Genomic DNA, 19687 nt, shown 5'->3' with positions numbered 1-19687 from the left:
GCAGAAGAAGTGTGATGAATTGTACAGAAGGGGAACCGATTGCACTAGCTGTCCAAGGGGGTACAAGTTCAAATGTTGGAGGTTCTTTTAAAAATGGAAATTCACAGAAGAGAGTGGATGACAAAGACAAACTTTGGTGCACTCACTGTCAAAAGTTGAGGCACACTAGAAACACATGTTGAGATCTTCATGGCAAGCCAAAATGGGCTCAGGAATTGAGTAAGAAGTCTGATCCGAGTAAGAAGCCAACCCGGCAGAGTCAGAAGAAATATAACTCAGCAAATGTGGCATCTCAAGAGGCTAGTCCCATGGTACCCCCAAGAGCGACACTCTAGTTCTGACCCCAAGGAAGAGATCATCAACTCCTTTCGTGACCACTTGGAATTATATGGAAGGACACTTCGCCAGATGGATTTTGGACCTACTCTTACCTCCTTTGCATCTACATCAGGTAACACTGCCACTGCCTTCCATGTGTCATCTCATACATCTGATTCCCCTTGGATAAATGACTCTAGAGCCTCAAACCACATGACTAGTAAGTCAAATTTATTTCAGGCATATAACCTCCTCTTTGGGAGAGATAAGGTGAGACTAGCTGATGAGTCTTATTCCACCATAGCCGGTCAAGGAACCATCTCCCTTCCTCTTGGTTTTACCTTCTCTAATGTGTTGCATGTTCCTAAATTACCTATCAATTTACTTTCCATTAGTAGTATTACTCATTCCTTGAATTGTTCAGTGACCTTTCCTTCTTCATGTGTATTTTAGGATTTGACCTCGGGGAAGACGATTGGTAGAGGAAGCATGGTGGATGGGCTCTACGTGTTGGAGAATAAAGCTGGTCTTGTGGCTATAGAGTCTTTAAGTTCTAGTGAGAGTCATGCCTACTTGTGGCATAATCGTCTTGGTCACCTTTCGCTTGAGTATTTAAAACTTATGTTTCCTGAGTTGTTTAAGTCTTTGTTAGTTAGTAAATTGCAGTGTCATACATGCCAATTGGGCAAACATTGTAGAAATTCCTTTCCTTTAAGAAATAAAATATATGAATTTCCTTTTCATATTGTCTATTGTGATGTTTGGGGCCCTATTTCTCTACCTACTGAGACTGGATATAAATATTTCATTACTTTGATCAATGACTACTCTAGATATACTTGGGTGTATCCTATGCGATCTAGAGATGAAGTGCCAAAGATTGTGAAAAACTTTCAACGAATGGTTTTCACTCGATTTCAAACTAAAATTCACATTTTCTAGTCGGTCAATGCAAAAGAGTACTTCCATAGTGATCTCACAGAGTTCTTTGCTTCGTGTGGATCTCTTCACCGAAGCTCTTGTGCCAGGACACCTCAACAAAACGATGTTGCTAAAAGGAAAAATCATCATCTACTTGAGGTAGCTCGTGATTTATTACTTCATATGAATGTTCTGAAACGTTTTTAGATGGATGTTGTTATGTGTGCTGCATTTATCATCAACCGTATGCCATCTTGGTTACTAGAGTATAAGGTCCCACATCAACTCTTGTTTCCTACAGCTCTGTTGTCCCCCATTCCAATGCGTGTCTTTGGGTGTCGTTGCTTTGTTCATGACTTGTCTCCTACTCGCAGTAAACCCGATCCCCGTGCCACTCCTTGTGTTTTTCTTGGTTATCCATTATCTCAAAAGGGTTACTGCTACTATGATCCTGCTTCATGCAAGTACTATGTTTCCGTGGATGTATCATTCTTTGAGAGTCAACCCTTCTTCTCGGTTTCTCCTCAGTGGGAGAGTAGGGTTGAGGAGAAACACACTCAGGTTCAACTACCTCCTCTTCCCGATCCTTTTCCATTTCGGGTCTTTCTTCGCCGCCATAAGAGCCAGCAGAGTTCAAGAGCCGTGGAATCTGAAACTATGAAACCAATATCATCGGACTCTCTAGATGTAGATCCTCCTCATCAGCCAGGTACACTTGTTCCCATTGATATGCCTGAATCTCTTAACATTGATCCTCCTGTTGTTAATGATCTTGATGTTCCTATTGCTAAGAGAAAAGGTGTTAGGTCTTGTACTACTAATCATCCTATCTCTCACTTTGTGTCCTATGATCATATTTCACCTTCATACCATGCATTCCTTTCCTCTATTGACAGTGTCTCTGTTCCTAAGAATGTGGCAAAAGCTTTATCCAAACCTGAATGGACAGATGCAATGAAGGAAGAAATTAATGCTTTACACAAAAATGACACCTGGGAGTTAGTGGATCTTCCTGAAGGGAAAGAACCAGTGTGCTGCAAGTGGGTATTCACAGTAAAGCATAGAGCTGATGGTTCAGTAGAAAGATACAAAGCTAGATTGGTGGCCAAAGGGTTTACACAAGTGTAAGGAGTAGACTATGCAGAGACCTTTCCTCCAGTAGCCAAGATGAATTCAATCAGAATCCTCCTGTCATTGGCAACTAACCTTGATTGGGAACTTTATCAGTTGGATATCAAGAATGCATTCTTGAATGGTGACCTAGAGGAAGAGGTTTACATGACTCAACCTCCAGGTTTCTGTGCCAAAGGTAGTGAGCAAAAGGTGTGCAAGTTAAAAAATATCTTTATATGGGTTGAAGCAATCACCTCGGGCCTGGTTTAGTAGGTTTCATTTAGTAGTGCAACAGATGGGATTCAAACAATGCCAGTCAGATCATACTTTATTTGTGATTAAAGGTAAAGGGAAAATTACATCTTTAATTGTCTATGTTGATGACATAGTAATCACAGAAGACTGGAAGACTAAAATACAGAAGCTGAAGAAATTCTTAGCCACTCAATTTGAGGTGAAGGATCTAGGCCCCTTACGTTACTTTCTTGGAATTGAAGTTGCCCGCTCAAAAAGGGGCATCCTTATTTCCCAACCATCAGCTAGGAGATAGTCAGGGAGAGTGTTTGAAAGATGTAAAGAAGTTCCAGAGACTTGTAGGGAGACCCTTATATTTGTCTATGACTAGACCTGATATTGCCTATGTAGTGGGTGTTCTTAGTTAGTTCATGCATAATCCTAAGACAACTCACTTTGAAGTTGTAGAAAGAATCCTTAGATACCTCAAGAAGTTCCCAGGAGATGGTTTGCTTTTCCAGAAACATGGGCATTTGAAAGTTGAGGTGTATACAGATGCTGATTGGGCAAGGGCAACCGATGACAGAAAATCTACCAGTGGGTATTGTACCTTTGAGGAAGAAAACCTAGTCACATGGAGAAGTAAGAAGCTAAGTGTGGTGGCTAGATCCAATGCTGAGGCAGAATACAGAGCCATGCCTCATGGAGTTGCTGAAATGATGTGGATAAAAAATTTGTTAGGAGAGTTGGGTTTTGCAGTTAACAAACCTATGTCACTCTACTGTGACAACAAGGCTGCTAACCCAGTCCTCCATGATAAAACAAAACATATTGAAGTGCACAAGCATTTTATTAGAGAAAAACTTATGAGCGGAGAAATGTGCACTCCTTATATTAGTTCAGAGGAACTTGCAGACATCTTCACCAAGGGCCTTCAACATGTGTGGCATAATAATTGTGTGACAAGTTGGGCATGATTGAAATCCATGTCCCAACTTGAAGGGGAATGTTGGAATGTTAATTTTATTTATTATGTTTGTATTCTGCTGAGTTAGGGTCCGTTTGGACAAATTAAAGCAATTTTTTCTTTTGTCTTTTATGTTGTAACTTAAGTAGGGGCATAAGGGTCCTTTCCCTTCTAATTATGGTCGCCTTATATATATTAATATAAGTTGGCGCCACTAGCATTGTAGCAGCATTGTAGCAGATTCCAAATCTCTCTCTTCTCTTCTCTCCTCTCTTCCTCTTCTCTTCTCCTACCTCTCTTCTCCTCTTTTCGGCTGTTAATATGTTCTATCATACTACATTGGCTTATGAGCAATGTTAGTGGCAACTTGGTTATCACAATACAACATCAAGGGTCTTTCATACTCAATTCCCAATTCTTCAATAAGTGATCTCAAATATAACACTTTAACTACACCATTAGCCATAGGCCTATACTCAACTTCGACACTGGAGCGAGTAACAACATTTTGTTTCTTGCTCCTCCTAGAAACAAGATTTCCTCCAACAAGAGCACAATACCATGAGGTAGATCTCCTATCATCAATACACTACGCCCAATTTGCATCATTGTATACTTTTATCTTCATATGGCCATTATTTTTAAAAAGTATACCTCAGCATGGGCACTTCTTCAAGCTAGTATCCTTTCAACAGCAAGAAGGTGAATTGTCTTGGGAGAGTGCATACATTGACTAATAACACTGATAGCATAAGAAATGCCAAGGTGAGTCAGGAAAATGTAGAGAAGCCTTCCCACAAGCCATTGATGAATACCTTTATCTTCAAGAGGCTCACCATCTTCTACATTTATCTAATGATTTTGCTCAATAGGTGTGTCAACAGGTTTAGCTCCAATTTTCTAGTTTCTTCTAGGAGATCAAGAACATATTTTCTTGGGAAAACAAAAATTCCATACTTGGACCTAGCCACTTCAATCCCTAAGAAATACCTTAACTCACCCAAATCCTACACTTCAAACTCTTAATTAAGCAATTGTTTAAGGGAATTAAATTCATCAATATCATTCCCTATCACCATAATGTCAACAACATACACAACTAGAAGAATCAAAGTAGAACCTATCGAACCATTCTCTTGGAGATTGTTTCAGACCATACAAAGGTTTCTTCAACCTAGAGACTTTTTTACCAACATCTTCATCATAAAAACCAAGAGGTGACTCCATATACACCTCCTCCTACAAGTCACCATTTAGAAAAGCATTCTTAACATCCATTTGAAACAATGGCCATGAAAAGTTAGCAGCAAGAGACAGCAAAACTTGGATGGTGTTCATTTTGTCAACTGGTGGAAAAGTTTTCAAGTAATCAATACCATAAGTTTGTGTGTATCCCTTAGCAACCAGTCTAGCCTTGTATCTTTTGTCTATACCATCAACATTATACTTTATTATGAATACCCATCTACACCCAACAAGTTTCTTTCCTCTCAACTGATCTACTAATTTCCAAGTATCATTTCACAAGGGCATCCATCTCAACCTTCATTGCTTCCTTCCACTCAATCACTACTACAGCTTCTTGCACAATTCTAGGAATAGGAATTGTATCAATTGAAGCCAAATCAGACTTATATGATGATGAAAGGTGGTCATAAAAAAAAAGTGGGAGATGCAATGGGCAGTCGATGAGGTACAATGACTCTTCCCTATGCTTAATGCAACAAGGAGGTCAAGATCATCAAAGGGAGGTTGAGGCTTAGTGGTGGTAGTAATGTCATCTAGAGTAAGAGTGAATAAAGTGGGTGTAATACCTAAATCTAGTGCCGTAGAGCAGATCGGAGCTGGCCTAGACTGTTCATTACTAGGACCAACCTACCTCTACCATCGTCTATGAAACACCCTCAATTCTTTACACTTTTGACAACTTCCTGAGCAAAAGGAAAACTTGCTCACTGCTCTCCCCCTTAGATGAAACCCTAGGATAATATGGGACATTTTCAAAAAAAGTAACATCCACTGATAGAAAATGGGTCCTTGAGATAAGAACATAACAATACCCCTTTTGATTTTGTGCATACCCAAGAAAAATACACTTGGCTTCCTTGGAATCAAATTTAAAATGATAAAGCCTAAGTATTTAAACAAAACAAGTGCATCCAAAGGTTTAGAGAGGAATAGAAAACTGCTCATTATCAGGATACAACAAGTTAAAAGGAGCTTTCATGTCTAAGACTCATAAAAAAATCCTATTAATGAGATAGACAACAATGTGAATGCCACCCCCGTAGAAACGTATAAGAACATTAGAGTGCTTCTTGCAACTTTCAAGATGTGTCTATTTTTTCTCTTAACTACTCAATTTCGTTGAGGTGCATGGGGATAGGTGCTTTGTTGAATAACCACATGCTCAAGAAGACATGATGCCAAGGGTTTCGCAAAATACTCCTTGGCATTATCGGATCTTACATTTTTTTATTCTAATCCTAAAATTTGTCAAAACCATCTAATAAAAAGCACAGGTCAAAGTAGGAACCTCATTTCAAAAGCACATAAAGTAAACCCATGAAAACTAAGAGTAGTCATCAACAAATAATAGAGGCAAGCAATAGGAAGAAAACAAGGAAGACAAACTAGTCATATGATCAAATGCACCCGAATCTACAATCCAAAAAAGACTAGTGTTACTTGGGGCAAAGGCATGGTAAGCAATAGCCCTTGTGATTTGAGTGAGCAAAAGATGAAGTAGAAGTAGGAGGAACAATAATTGACTTGCGTTGTCCAATAATACCAACATCACTCTCCAACTAACTCAAGGCAGCTCTGACTGTAGCCAAGGCATCAAGAGGAATAGATCGTGTGTTGGATGTGGGTGGAGCCTCTATGGTCACAGTTGTGTTGGCACTCCTTTTCTTATTCTTGAGCCTTGCTGGAATAAGTTAAGGGTGAAGCTTCCAACAAGTATCCCTATTGTGTTTTGGTTTCTTAAAGTAATCACAAAGGACCTCCCTCATTTCCTCCTTCACTTCCTTCTTATCTCCTCCAACCTTTGGTTTTATAGCAACTAAAGCCAACTCCATAGGTGGAATCTAAAGCATAACCTTCCTTCTACTCTTCTCATTATGTACTATGGAGTAAGCCTGAGATAGGGTGATACTATCTCTAGTAAGAAGTTGCTGTCTCACAGTATCATAATCTGAATTTAATCCAACAAGGAGCACAAACACCCTATATGTTGTTTCATCCTTTTGGTTCTCCCATTCAATTGTTTCTAAGTGATCTATCTCATGCCATAATGATTTTAGGGTAGATAAATAAACAGATACAGGTTTCTCCCGTTGCTTAAGATTGTTCAACTCACTTTTCAGCTCACATGCTCCAGCAACATTAAGGGATTGAGAGTAGGTTTCTTTCATATTAACCCAAATTTCTTTAGTTGGTTTTGCCCAAAGATAATTCCTACTAATATGAGGCTGCATGGAATTGCATAACCAAGTCATAACAATATAATTTTCTTGAACCCACTTAGCATTAGATGGATCCTCACTTTGCTTGTTTTTTTGTGCCTCTTGTCTCATATCCCAACTTTCCTCTTCCTCCAATAGCCATCATGACCAATTGAACCTACTCTAAATAATTTGTTCCATCAAATTTCACAGTTGTAATCTGAAAAGAGTTGCTGTCAACAACACTTCCAGCCCCCAAAGACCCTTCTCCATAGGATTTAGAGTCAATCCCAGTAGTTTCCATGCTGAATATACCCCAAGGAAAACATAGAGTAGTGTAAACTGCACAATTTTACTCCACAACAAAAACAGTTCACAGGCCTCTCCTAGAATCCCCAAGAGAAGAAAAAAAAGAAGATGAAAAGAAGGTTACAGCCCTTCTTCTGATCACTTTCTTGCCGAAAACCCTAGAATCAGCCCTGGAGAAAACCTGAAACTCATAACTTCTCTCTCCAGAGGATTCAAAAACACTTCCAATAGCAGCCGGTCTGAAAAGGAATGTGAAACCCACCGACTGCCATTTTCAATCACTGGTTTTAAACCCTATAATACAAACCGACCTGCTTCTTTGACTCTTCCTGGCCACCAGGCAAATCTCCAAGATCTCACACCTTAGGCACCTCCAGCAGTCTCCAATGACCTTCAAGAATCAGGCAAGAAAAACTGAAATCTCCAACCCTAAAAAGTTCTCATGTAGCTGGCTGGACAAGGCCTATATGAGAACCCTAATCAATCTTAAACTTGGCTCTGATACCATGTAGATAATAACCACAGATAATCTGCCTACTTTCAATAAGAAAACAGCAAGAAACAAGAGAGAAGAAGAGAGAAGAAGAAAGAATGAGAAAAGGGATACAGAAATCTATTCTGTTCTGCTGCCCCACAGGTTGCTATTTACATTAAACGAAAACAAAAGATTACAATGGCAAGAATAGCTCTGCTGCCAATAACATCAGAAAAATAAAGAGCTAACAGAAAAATCACATAAAAAAATAATAAACTAGTGGGGCTACAAACTGATTAACTCTTTGCTCTACAGTTTTGTTAATATTTTATTATATTCATGATATCACAGGTTGACCTCTTTGATCCAGATGATTGAACCATTGAAGACCTGAAGGGAAAAATGGTTCTGTTTGCAGGTTGTTTTTCTATAATATTGTAGCTAGAGCAAGAGGCTTTACAGACAACAGCAAGAAACCTCGTTCAGAGAAGAGACATCAGACAGACCTAACTGAAACATCAAGAAAGAGAAATTCACTTTATATGATCTCCAGTAAAAAAACCCTTAATGCTTTCTTTTCAGAATCCCGTTAATGCCCTTTGAGGGAACCCAGATATTCCTCAAATGCCACACGGACATTTTCATCCCAAAGACCAATAATTGATTTCAATTGATTCCAGTTTGAAGACACAGGGATCACAGCAATGAGGGGGAGTTGGGGCCAGTCCCAACATCAGAACCAAAGACCCAACTGTCACTAGGGTCTATCACATGTGACCAATTTGATCATCTAACTTAGACCAGTCAAAGGGAACTAGCTCCAAAAAGGTAAGTCGTGGAATAAGCAGATTCAAAATCCAAAATTCAATCCACACTATGTGAATCATCCACACCTAAGTGATCACCAGCTGAGAGAGGCACACCTCTCCTGATAGCCTCCATGTTAGTTCATTCCACCAACCCTTGCAATGGAATCTTCTTCTCCAAGCTCCCTGTCACCACCATCTCTTAACTGGAGGGAAACCTTTGGCTACCACCCAAGCATCTAATGAAAACTCAGATGGCTAGAGAAGCATCAATATCACTAAAACCTGAAGATGAACCAATATTGGCATCAGTTATTTACCAAATTACAGCCCCTAGCTGGGATACAATGTAAGTAACACCAACTGTCATTGGCAGGTCAAAATACATTATCACCTTGAATTGTACAATATCCAAGGAAGCATCACCTCCACAATGCAAAGATTTGAGTGGTAGCTAAAGCCTAAAGTCGGTTGAAAAGGTGAAACTTAAAAGGTACAGAAATATAATTATTGAAGGGGACTCAAAGGTTATAACAGGTTGGTCAGGAAGAAGAATATAGCTCTGTTAGGAAAGTGGTTCCAGAGATGGCCATTAGAAAGGGAAATTTTATGGCATGACATGATGGATAGTATTCATGGAAGGTTGGAGAGTGGCTAGAATGCTAGTGTGTCACATTGGGCTACTTTGGCAACACCTTGGAAAGCAATTCATGGAATCCTTCCTCTTTTTCTCAGGTATATCAGGTATAATTTATGTTCAAGGAATTTAATTCGGTTTTGTGAAGATGTTTGGATTGGCGACTTGCCTCTACAGGATTTGTTTCCTTGTATTAAATTTCCTTGAACAAAAAAGAGGTGATCTCGAAATTTCTAATCCCCCTTTATTGACTCTATGCCATAATTGGGCTTTTGGGTTTCACAGAGGGTTGAGGGATGAGGAATCCATCTCCATGACAGAGCTTTTGCATCTTCTTGGTAGAGTTTGTTTGGAGCCTTCTAAACCGGATAGAAGAGTTTGGTTTCCAAGTTCTAAAGGTCGATTTTCTTGTGCCTCTTTTTTTAATGTCCTTTATCAATCCCCTAACCCTCAATCTTTCCCCTTTAAGGAAGCCTGGTGTCAACCTATTCCCCCTAAAATTAGTGCTTTGTGTTGGGAAGTATTCTATGGGAAACTAAACACTCTGGATCACTTGAATCTTGTAAATCAGTGCGCTCTTTCCCCAAACCAGTGCGCTCTTTGTAAATCAAATGTTGAATCTTGTTACCACTTACTAATGTCTTGTCCTATGGGAAAGTAAACACTCTGGATCACTTGCAAAAGAAGAGACCTTTTTTGCAAATTTCCCCAAACCATTGTGCTCTTTGTAAATCAAATGGTGAATCTTGTTACCACATACTAATGTCCTGTTCCATTGCTACAGAAATTTGGTATTGATGTTTCTCTTTGTTTGGGTGCAGGTAAGGTGCACCAAAGCACAGTGACTTGGACTTTATGGGAAAGAAATGCTAGTATCTTCCAAGAAGAGAGAAGCAAGCAACAAATTAAGGATTGTGTAATGTTCACAGTTATACATTGGCTGTTAGCTTTAGATGGCCAATTCTCCTCTGATGATATTTGGAGAAATTAGTTGACACTAGGGGTGCAAATGGATCGGATCATGATCCAATCCAATTCGAGATCCAATCCTATTTGGTCGAATTCGGATCACCCCTTTGGATCTTCGGATTGGATCAGATAATAGAATCCGATCCAAGAAGATCCAATCCGATATATATATATTTGTTTATTTAAATATATATAGTACATATACATGTTATTTATTTATTTATAAATATATTATTTATATAGTATTTTTGTAAATTTGTTATATTATTTATTTTTATAAAAAACATGTATATATGATGAAAATAATTAAAAGAAATACTTGTATTTTTTTGTTTTTCTTTATTTAAATTGGTATATTTTATTTTTGTTTTAACAATTTATTAATTTTTAAAGAAAACAAATTGGATCATATCAAATCCAAAGACCTGACTTCCCAATCGGATTCGAATTCATATCCTTGCCTCTCAGATCCGATCGGGTCTTCGAATCAGAAAGGATCCGCCATGAGCAGTGTTGGATCGGATTCAGATATACCCTAATTCGAAGTCGATCCAATCCATTTGCATCCCTAGTTGACAGGATACCTCCTATTGAAGGTTTTTTGAAATTAAATTTTGATGGAAGTAGCCAAGGTAACTCAATCCCTTCTAGAATTGGAGGTCTCATAAGAGATAAGGAAGAGAATGTAGTGGCACTCTACTCAAGACCAATGGGAAGTCGGGACTCAAAGGTGTTCAGATTGTGGTTTTACAAGGTGTTCAGATTGCAAAAGAGTTAAACTTTGAGTATTTGGTGGTTGAAGGGGACTCAAAGGTGGTAGTGCGCTGGCTGAAGGATCCAGATTTAGTAATATGGCGTTATAAGGTGGTAGTTCAAATGGTTAACAAGAAATATAAATTTGGTTATACGGTGGGTGGGAAGAGAAGCAAAGATGCTTGTAGCGTTGCTTATCAATATTGATTCCAGTCAATTTTTACTTGTCAAAAAAAGCAAACAAATGACACAAGGAGTGAGAGCCAAGCAGAGGGAGCTCATCTACACATTGTTCATTTGTCAGATGCAACAGCTTCCTTGGATCCTATTAAGGGAGACGAGAGCAGTGGTGACAGCATAACTGTTGAAACGTACCCCCATTATCTAGCATTTTCTGCAGAAGAGATTCATGATGGTGATTCTTGCTTTAAATGTGCCCCACCCATTTGTGATGCTAATAATAGAGAAAAACAATGGACAGCCATGATGGAAGGACACATTGTCATATTGAGTTCTGATCATTCCCCAACAGTGTCAGACCTCAAATTTTTTTACGAGGGTGACTTTTTGTAGGCACAAGGTGGCATACTATCCTTGCAGTTTGTTCTTCCTGTGGCATGGTCTTATGGAGAAAAGTATGAAATCACTGAGCCAATCAGCTTCATGGTGGAGTGAAAGACCAGCTAAACTTGCAGACCAGCAATTGAAGGGAGCTATTGCATGTTGGAAGCCATGCAAATATTATTGTATGGGAACCTGATACTGAATCTGAACTTGATGAGAACCATGCTACGTACCATAAGCATCCTAGTATCTCGGCCTACATGGGAATGAAACCAACTGGGAAAGTTTTGGCAACTTTTGTGAGAGGGAACCTTGTCAACACTGAGGGGAGACATCATCCCACTGTCTGTGTGTTACGAACCTTAAAAATTAAAGGGATAAATTGATGGTTTCAACTTTCAATTAAGGTGGGGCTTCCTGAATCCTGATTGTAGGCAATGCAACAACATAAGTTGTTCCACCTCCATCACCTGAACATGCCTTTCTCACTCTAGTGTCTCAGCAGTCCTTGTATCATATCGGGTCATTTTCAGTGCTTATGATCTGTTTCCAATTGCAGGATGCTTCTCTCTCACATGTTTTATCTTGGATATGTATAATATAATATAACCAGTATAGTTATTTTATTTTTTTTTATTTCAGTATAACCAGTATAGTTATTGATAAAAAAAAACAGGTTGGATGGGAAGCAATGAAGAGGGCCCTTGGAAATCAGAGAAGATTAAGAATTAATGAGTTTGGGAGCAGTCATAAGGTGGATACCTAGGTCTGATAAACAGCTTAGCAGATGGGCTAGCTAAACAAGAGGTGACAAGGAAGCAGTTCTGGGGAATTCATAATTGATAATGAAATTACACTATGATGATTAGCCAAGGCTGACCATTCCATAACTGCTCTGTATATTCACTTTTATCGTATGCATAAATAATTTACAGTTACTGATCACAAAAAAAAAACAAATAAGAAAAGAAAAGAAAATTGATAATACTCCATGCCAGGCTTCCATAATATTTATTTTATAACTCAAGCAGATATGTGATTATGTGGTCCCTTGATTGGAAAGTATCATATGATGCAATGTTCTCTTTTTTTGCTTCTATTTGATTTTTTTTAATTGATAAATTTGCTTCTACTTAAAAGTTTGGACGAGTTTTTCCATTTTCTGTCCTTCAGGACTTTTGATATACTCATTTGGTGTTGATCAAACACAACTACAGACATTCTTTCTTATATAACATTATATACATAAAAGGAGGACCATAGGATGCAAAAGGTTGTACGTTTGTAATATTCTCTTTTTCCAGTTTCCATACTAGAAATTCTTCCAAATCCCCTTACACTCAATACAAAGAGAAAAAGGATATCAAAAATACCTGTCAATGGTTCTTCCGGTGAAAATAACAGGAAAGTACCTAGAGTACTTTCCAACACCAAAACGCTCACCTATATTCTGTATTTTGCTTGAATCAAAAAGAATCAAAGCCTTCCACAGTTGGCAATAATCCAGCCTGAATGCTTCATCCAACTCCTTGTAAAGTCCATGATCCAGAAGAACTATTTCTCATTCATGAAATAAAAATGAACATCTAATGCTCAGAGAGAAACTTTATATCAAAACAATTACAAGTACATTAGACTACAACTTCAAGGAATAATATCCATATTAAAAATCAAAATATAGATCCACACAGGTCATCACTTGAACACATACCTAGAGAGAATCCATTACGGCCTTCTGGAGAAACTAATATATTGCCTGGGTGTGGATCTTCATGCAGAAAACCATGAACAAATATCATTTCGGCAAACACTTCCACTAATGCCTTGGCAACCTATAATTCAAATAAACCCAAGACAATTTAAGAAAGGAGCAATCTGCTCTCCATTAACAAAAAATAGCTATGGGATGTCCGATACTTTGATTTGCATGGTCTACCTGTATCAACTAGCAGTGATCATTTCCAGGTATATCAGTAGTCTCACCAAATCACTAAATTGCAATGTAATGTAACCTTACCCACTTCATGTGTTTTTTAGAATTTGGCTTAGAGAAGGATAAATGGCAGAGGTTAAATGACGGATGGTCTTTGGTGTTGGGCTAAAGTCTTCTTCTTCTACAACTCTTCTGCATCACTGTGATAGTAACGTTAGAGTCAGGTTTCTTGTAGCATCTCCATTTGGGACATATGTCCTTTGAAGCTTTAAAAGTCTGTTTCCTTTTCTATTCAAGTCTGTGCTTGTGTGTTGGTTTCAATGCCATACTTGTCAACTAAGCTAACACTGTAGAACATTATTTCCAATTAATAATAAAAAAAAACTGATTTTTTATTTGATATTGTGCATTCTAATGTATGGGGCACTGCATCTATTGTAACTGATGGTGGATATCAGTACATTATGGGTTCTATTATTTCTACATACGGAGATATCTACTTTGTTCACATGAAGAAGCCCCACAAGTAATTAAAGACTTCTCTCATATGGTGTATACTCAGTTTCTGATCAAATTCTTTGCTAATAATGCAGTGTTACATCACAGTTCTTGCCCTCAGACATCTCAACAAAATGGTGTAGCAAAACAGAAGAATAGACACTTGTTCAAAGTGGCTCCATGTCTACTGCTGCAGATGCATATGGCAAAGAGGTTTTGGGGCGATGCAATTCCTATAGCAGCATACTTAATCAACTATTACACCTTGTGTCATCTAAGTCTTATGCCTTGTTGAATGTTACCTCCATTGAATTTGAGTCCCATTTTCCTACCTCCCCTTAGGGGGAGACTTGTGGTGATGATAGACAGGTTCTATTTTCCTGTATCTCATTCAGTTTTCACACCTGTTTCTCCTTTTGTTTCTAGGTCTCAGTCTCTCTCATCCTCAGCAAGTCCTCTATCCTCTTTGTGTTTTCTCTCATTCTTGTTATTGCTAGCAGGTTCAGCATGCATCTCAAGGTGTAGAGCAACTAGAATAAGCAACTGGTGCCAATGGACTCTTAGAAGGCAAATCCACTTTCTAGTCCATCTTCTTTTCAATCAGGAATCATTGTTTTGTCTTTACCTTTTGTTACTGATGACCTTGATGTTCCTATTGCCCATGTACCACTAGGCACCAGTTTCTCATTAAACTTCTCTTGATTCTTTGCTTCCCTCTTATCATGCTTACATTTTTGCTATGTTTAGTGTTCCTATCCCTAAATCTCTTGCAGATGCCCTGGAATCTCCATAAAGGACTAAAGCTATGCTTGAAGAGATCGACGCCCTACACAAGAACAACAAATGGGAACTGGTTGATCTTCCTGCAAGGAAAGAGCCTGTTGGGTATAAGCAGTTCTTTAAAGCAGAAAATTGATTGGTCCATTGAAAGGTCTAAGGTGAGGCTTGTAGCTAAAGGCTTCACACAAACGCAAGCTGTAGATTATATAGTGACCTTTGCTCCTATTGAAAAGATGAATTCCATATGGATTTTATTATCATCTGCAGCTAACCTAAGATGGCATCTTCATCGATGTGATGTGAAAAATGCCTTCTTGAATGGGGACTTGGAAGAAGTGTATATGATGCAACTAAGGTTCAAAGTTTTGACATACGTGTATCATATCATATCTTTTGCTAATCGGTACACCTATTTTAAGGGTGTTGTAAGAAAGCCTTTTTTAATAGTTAAGTAACACAAAAATGGCCATTCTCTGAAATTTTGAAAAAAAAAAAACTAAAAGATAAAAACTGCAACATTAAAACTATCAATGCATCCCTTCCAGAATATTAGCATGTATTGATACTTTGAGCCTTGGGTGCAACCTCTGGGTTTTCATGTAAAGGGCAGCGAAGGGAAGGTTTGTCATCTTAAGAATTCTCTATATGGCCTAAAGCAGTTACCATGGGCTTGGTTTGGCCGATTTAACAAAACAATTCAATAGATGGGGTTTAAGTAGTGTTAGGGGAAATTTTGTCATTTTACATTGTGCTATGGTCACCCTAATATAAATAAGAAGAGGGGCTGTGATCCACTCACTTTATGGCACTACAAACTTTCACTTTTCTCTTTGATTCTTACACTATTTTCTAGAAGATTATCTTTACAACAATTTCCTAGAAAGTGAACTTTTTTCTACAAGTGTGTTGATAGGAGTGGCTGATGTGAAGTGGGAAGTGTTATCGGAGTGTATTGGGGCTTTTAAGTGCAGAATTGGGAGCTTCCATTCTCTTATGGGATTTTAAGTGCAGAATTGAGTGAATTGAGAGAGAAGATTGGATGGTTGGAAAGAAAAATATATTTCTTGGGGGTGGGTGGGGCGGGGGGGATGACTCTCATTATTGTCTTATTGAGCTTGCCATCATATTATTTGTGTTAAGGGTGCCAACAGAAGTTGCTAAGAGAGTGGAAAAAATCCAAAGAGACTTTTTACGGGAAGGGTGGAGGGGAGGGGAGTTAAGAAGTTCCATTTGGTTTAGGAAAAGGTCTATAGGCCAAAGGAAGGAGGGGGTTTGGGGTTTAGGAGGTTGAGGGCCTTCAATAGGGCATTGCTTGGGAAGTGGCTGTGGAGATTTGGGTTACGAAAGGAGGAAGATTAGTTATGGAGGAGAGTGGTGGTGGAGAAGTATGGGGTGGTGACATTTGAGTGGGAGTTGAGGGAGGTGAATTCATCTCATGGAGTGTGTTGAAAGGAATAATGATATTCAATCAGGAATTCAGGAGTTAACTAGCTTTTCGATAGGGATAGAGCGAGAATTAGATTTTGGTGAGATGATTGGTGTGAGGTAGGAATGCTTTGTGAGTTATGTCCCAAGGCAGTGTTTTAAAAGGCGTGGGAGGCATACACCTGGAGGCAGGCCTCCAGGCAAAGCACCCCCACAACACCTTGAGGCATATGCCAAAGGCATTGATACCTCGGAGGCATACACCTCAAGTGTAAGAGGTGTACGCCTCATACGCCTTTTGCATGAGGCATGCTCATACACCTGTAAGAGAAGGTAGACTCAGCTGCATCCCACTCATTTGCGTGAATACCATATTTCTGTGCTTTCTGATTCCCAAACCACCATCTTTGATAGGCTTGCAAATCTGGACCCAATTGACCAAGTGGATCTTTTTAGAATCTTTCCAACCCACCCAAAGGAAGTCTCTCATAAGTCTCTCCAACTTTAGAGCTATCTCTGAGGAGATTGGAAACAAAGACATTTAATAAACAGGGATACTGGACAACACACTCCTTATAAGAGTTAGCTTACCCCCTTTAGACAAGTACCTTGCCTTCCATGAAGCTAGCTTACCAGTCATTTTCTCCACCACTGAAGACCAAATACTTCTAGAAGTGCATTTGGCCCCCAAATAGAAAGAAGGAAGAGCACCTACCCTACACCCCAACAAGTCTTCCAAGGACTGCAAGTTTTCAACATCTCACTCTTCACCAAATTGATCTTTAGCCTTGACACCACTTCGAACCAGCAAAGAATATACCTCAAAGGGATTACTTGATCTGCTTTAGCACTGCAGAAAAATAATGTATCATCCACAAACTGAAGTAGGGGAATTTCTACCCCATTGTTGGCTATTTGTAAACTTTCTAGGCAGCCACCTTCCACAGCTCTATCAATCATCTTACTCGGCCCTTCCATGACAATAAGGAATAGGAGGGGGGGCAAGGGGTCTCCTTGCCTGAGACCTCTACAACTTTCAAAGTTACCTATTGCAGGCCCATTTAGCAGAATTGAGTATCTAGGCATGGAGACACAAACCTTCATCCAATTCCTCCAGGTTTGACCAAAGTGCATCCTTTTCAGCACAAATCTAGGAAAGCCCAATTAACATGGTCGTAGGCTTTCTCTATATCAATTTTGCACACAAGTCCCTTCTTTCCACTCCTCTTTATAGAATAAATTAGTTCATTGGCTATCAACACCTCATCCTGAATATGCTTGTTAAGAATAAATGCCCCCATGAGAAGAGGAAATAAGGGACCCCAGCACCAATCTCAGTCTTCAGGCCAAGAGTTTTGCAAGCATTTTATACACGCTCCCCAGTAAGCTAATCGGCCTATAATCTTTAAGCTCGGAGGCTCCTTTCTTAAGGATAAACGTGATAAAAGTGGCATTGAGGCTTCTTTCTAAAGCAGCAGAAGAGTGAAACTCCCACAACACTTTTGTCAAATCCGCTTAACACCTCCCAGAATTTTTTAAAAAAATAAGATGGTAAAACCATCTGGCCCTGGGGCCTTGTCCACCCCCCCCCCCCCCCACCATCTTCAACACGTTTAACACTTCCTCGTCAGAGAATGGCTTTTCCAACTCTGCTACCTGATCAACTGATAGATGAGAAAACTGCAAACCATCTAATTTTGGCCTGCACCGCTTAGGTTCAGAGTAAATCTTCTTTAGAAATCCACAACTACCTTCTCTATCTCCTCACTTTTATCCACAAAGTGACCATTCAAAAGCAGTTTTTTATTGTGTTAGTCCTTCTTTCACTTGCCACCTTGTGGAAAAAAGAGGTGCTTTTATCACCTTCCTTCAGCCACTGTACCCTGGAGCATTGTCTCCAATGGACTTCCTCTTGGAATGCCAGCTTGTCAAAGTCTTGTTTAGCCTGCCACCTCTTCTTCCTCTTTTCCTCATCAATAGTGGATTCCTCTTCCTCTCTGTCAATTTCAGAAATAATTAGGCAGCATTCCTCTTTTCTTTTCCTGGACTCCCTGGACTGAGTTAGATGCCACTCTTTAATCTGAGTCTTTACCTTCTGTAACTTTTTCCTAAACACATAACCAGCCGACCCATCGAAGCTTGCTTCCATTCAGATGCTTTGTGACAACACGATTCTTCCAGCCCAGTGCTTCAGGAAAGAACTAAACACATTGAAGCGGATTGCCACTTTGTAAGGTAAAAGTTGTTAGTGGTGAAATCATAAGTTAGAAGATCACCTATCCAACCTTTATACCAAAGGCCTAAGTCATGCACAGATGAATTATATTTGTAATAAGTTGGAGCTTTATGATATATATGCTCCAACTTGAGGGGGAATGTTAAATTATAGTGTCTATTGTAGGGGTATTTTAGTCTTTTTTATTTTATGTTCCCTCTATTATTTATTAGTTCACTTATTTACGGGTAACAATCTAATTTCAGATCAAGGTTCAAAATATCGATACGCCTGACACGCCGGTACAGGCGTATCAGGCAGTAACGATAGTTTTTCTTTTAGTTTTTTTTTACTTTTTTTTCAAATCCGGTTCAGGGGGCGGTTTAATGTCCGACCACCCCCTGAACCGGTTAAAACCCCAACACACCCTCTGTAGGGGCATATCGGGAAGCTCCAGATACGATACGCATCAATATTTTGAACCTTGTTTCAAATTCATTAATAGAAATAAAAAGGTAGGCGGCAGTTGAGAACTGACTAATTTGATCTTGACTGGGTTTCAGCCCTCTCTCCATGTTACTCTCTCTCTGTAAACTTCTATTCCAACTTGTTCTGTGAATTTTCTACACCTTTTTCCTTTATTTATTTCATGTTTTCATGTCTGATCACACTATGAATAGCATCTTGACTGTGGACCATTTTAAGAGTAGAGGCTTCAGTATGGCTAGCACCTGTTACTTGTGCAAAGAACAAAGGGAATCAGTTAGTCATTTGTTTATCTTTTGCAAGATTACTGGATTCCTGTGGAATTTGCTCACAGCATTGTTCGGTGTAAGAAACTTTCATCCAAGGACTCCTTTCAGAGATTCTCTTCTCTTAGCCAAAGATCAGGGGCAGTAAGCTGGGCTGATTTTGGGATGCAACCCTTTTGTGATTTGCTGGAATACACAGAAGGAAAGGCTTGGAGTTTGGATAGCCTGGTGGTGGTTGTTGGCAAATCTGTTTCAGATTGGGTTTTGGTTCTTCCAGAATTTGCACAAGTTGTTAATAAAGTGGATCTTGGGGATAGGCCTTGGGAAGCTTTGGAGTTCCAATTCTGTAACTTTGATGGTTTGTTTTGATTTGGCTTTTTATGAGTATGTTTTATTTGAAGGTGTTGCCTTAACAACTTAACAGTTTGTACTATTTTTCTTTTTAATGAAATCTTTTCTTTTATAATGATATCCCAATTTAACGGTATTTGATATCCCAACTCAAAGTTCGTTACACACCCTTGATATATTGGTATCTCACTCCAATATCACTAGAAGTTCTTCTAGCATTA

At 39.1% G+C, this 19687-nt stretch overlaps 1 protein-coding gene and 1 pseudogene across 2 annotated transcripts in view; one reads left to right on the top strand and one right to left on the bottom strand.

The window, feature by feature from the left end:
• LOC104611037 (Protein kinase superfamily protein) overlaps positions 1–19687 on the bottom strand; it is an 81819-nt gene that overhangs the window by 9975 nt on the left and 52157 nt on the right. For both annotated transcript variants that reach the window (XM_010277951.3, XM_010277952.3), the window contains exons 11-12: positions 13224–13344; positions 12886–13066 (exon numbers count right to left, since the gene is read on the bottom strand). In XM_010277951.3, coding sequence (XP_010276253.1) covers positions 12886–13066; positions 13224–13344 — 302 coding nt within the window. The remainder of the gene's footprint in view (positions 1–12885; positions 13067–13223; positions 13345–19687) is intronic.
• Positions 8844–11898, top strand: LOC109115725 (allantoinase-like; annotated as a pseudogene).

Source organism: Nelumbo nucifera, chromosome 4 (genome assembly GCF_055504915.1).
Source record: "Nelumbo nucifera cultivar China Antique chromosome 4, China Antique-T2T, whole genome shotgun sequence".
Taxonomy (NCBI): domain Eukaryota; kingdom Viridiplantae; phylum Streptophyta; class Magnoliopsida; order Proteales; family Nelumbonaceae; genus Nelumbo; species Nelumbo nucifera.
Note: the sequence above shows the minus strand (reverse complement) of the source record. Positions and strands in the feature narration are given on the sequence as shown.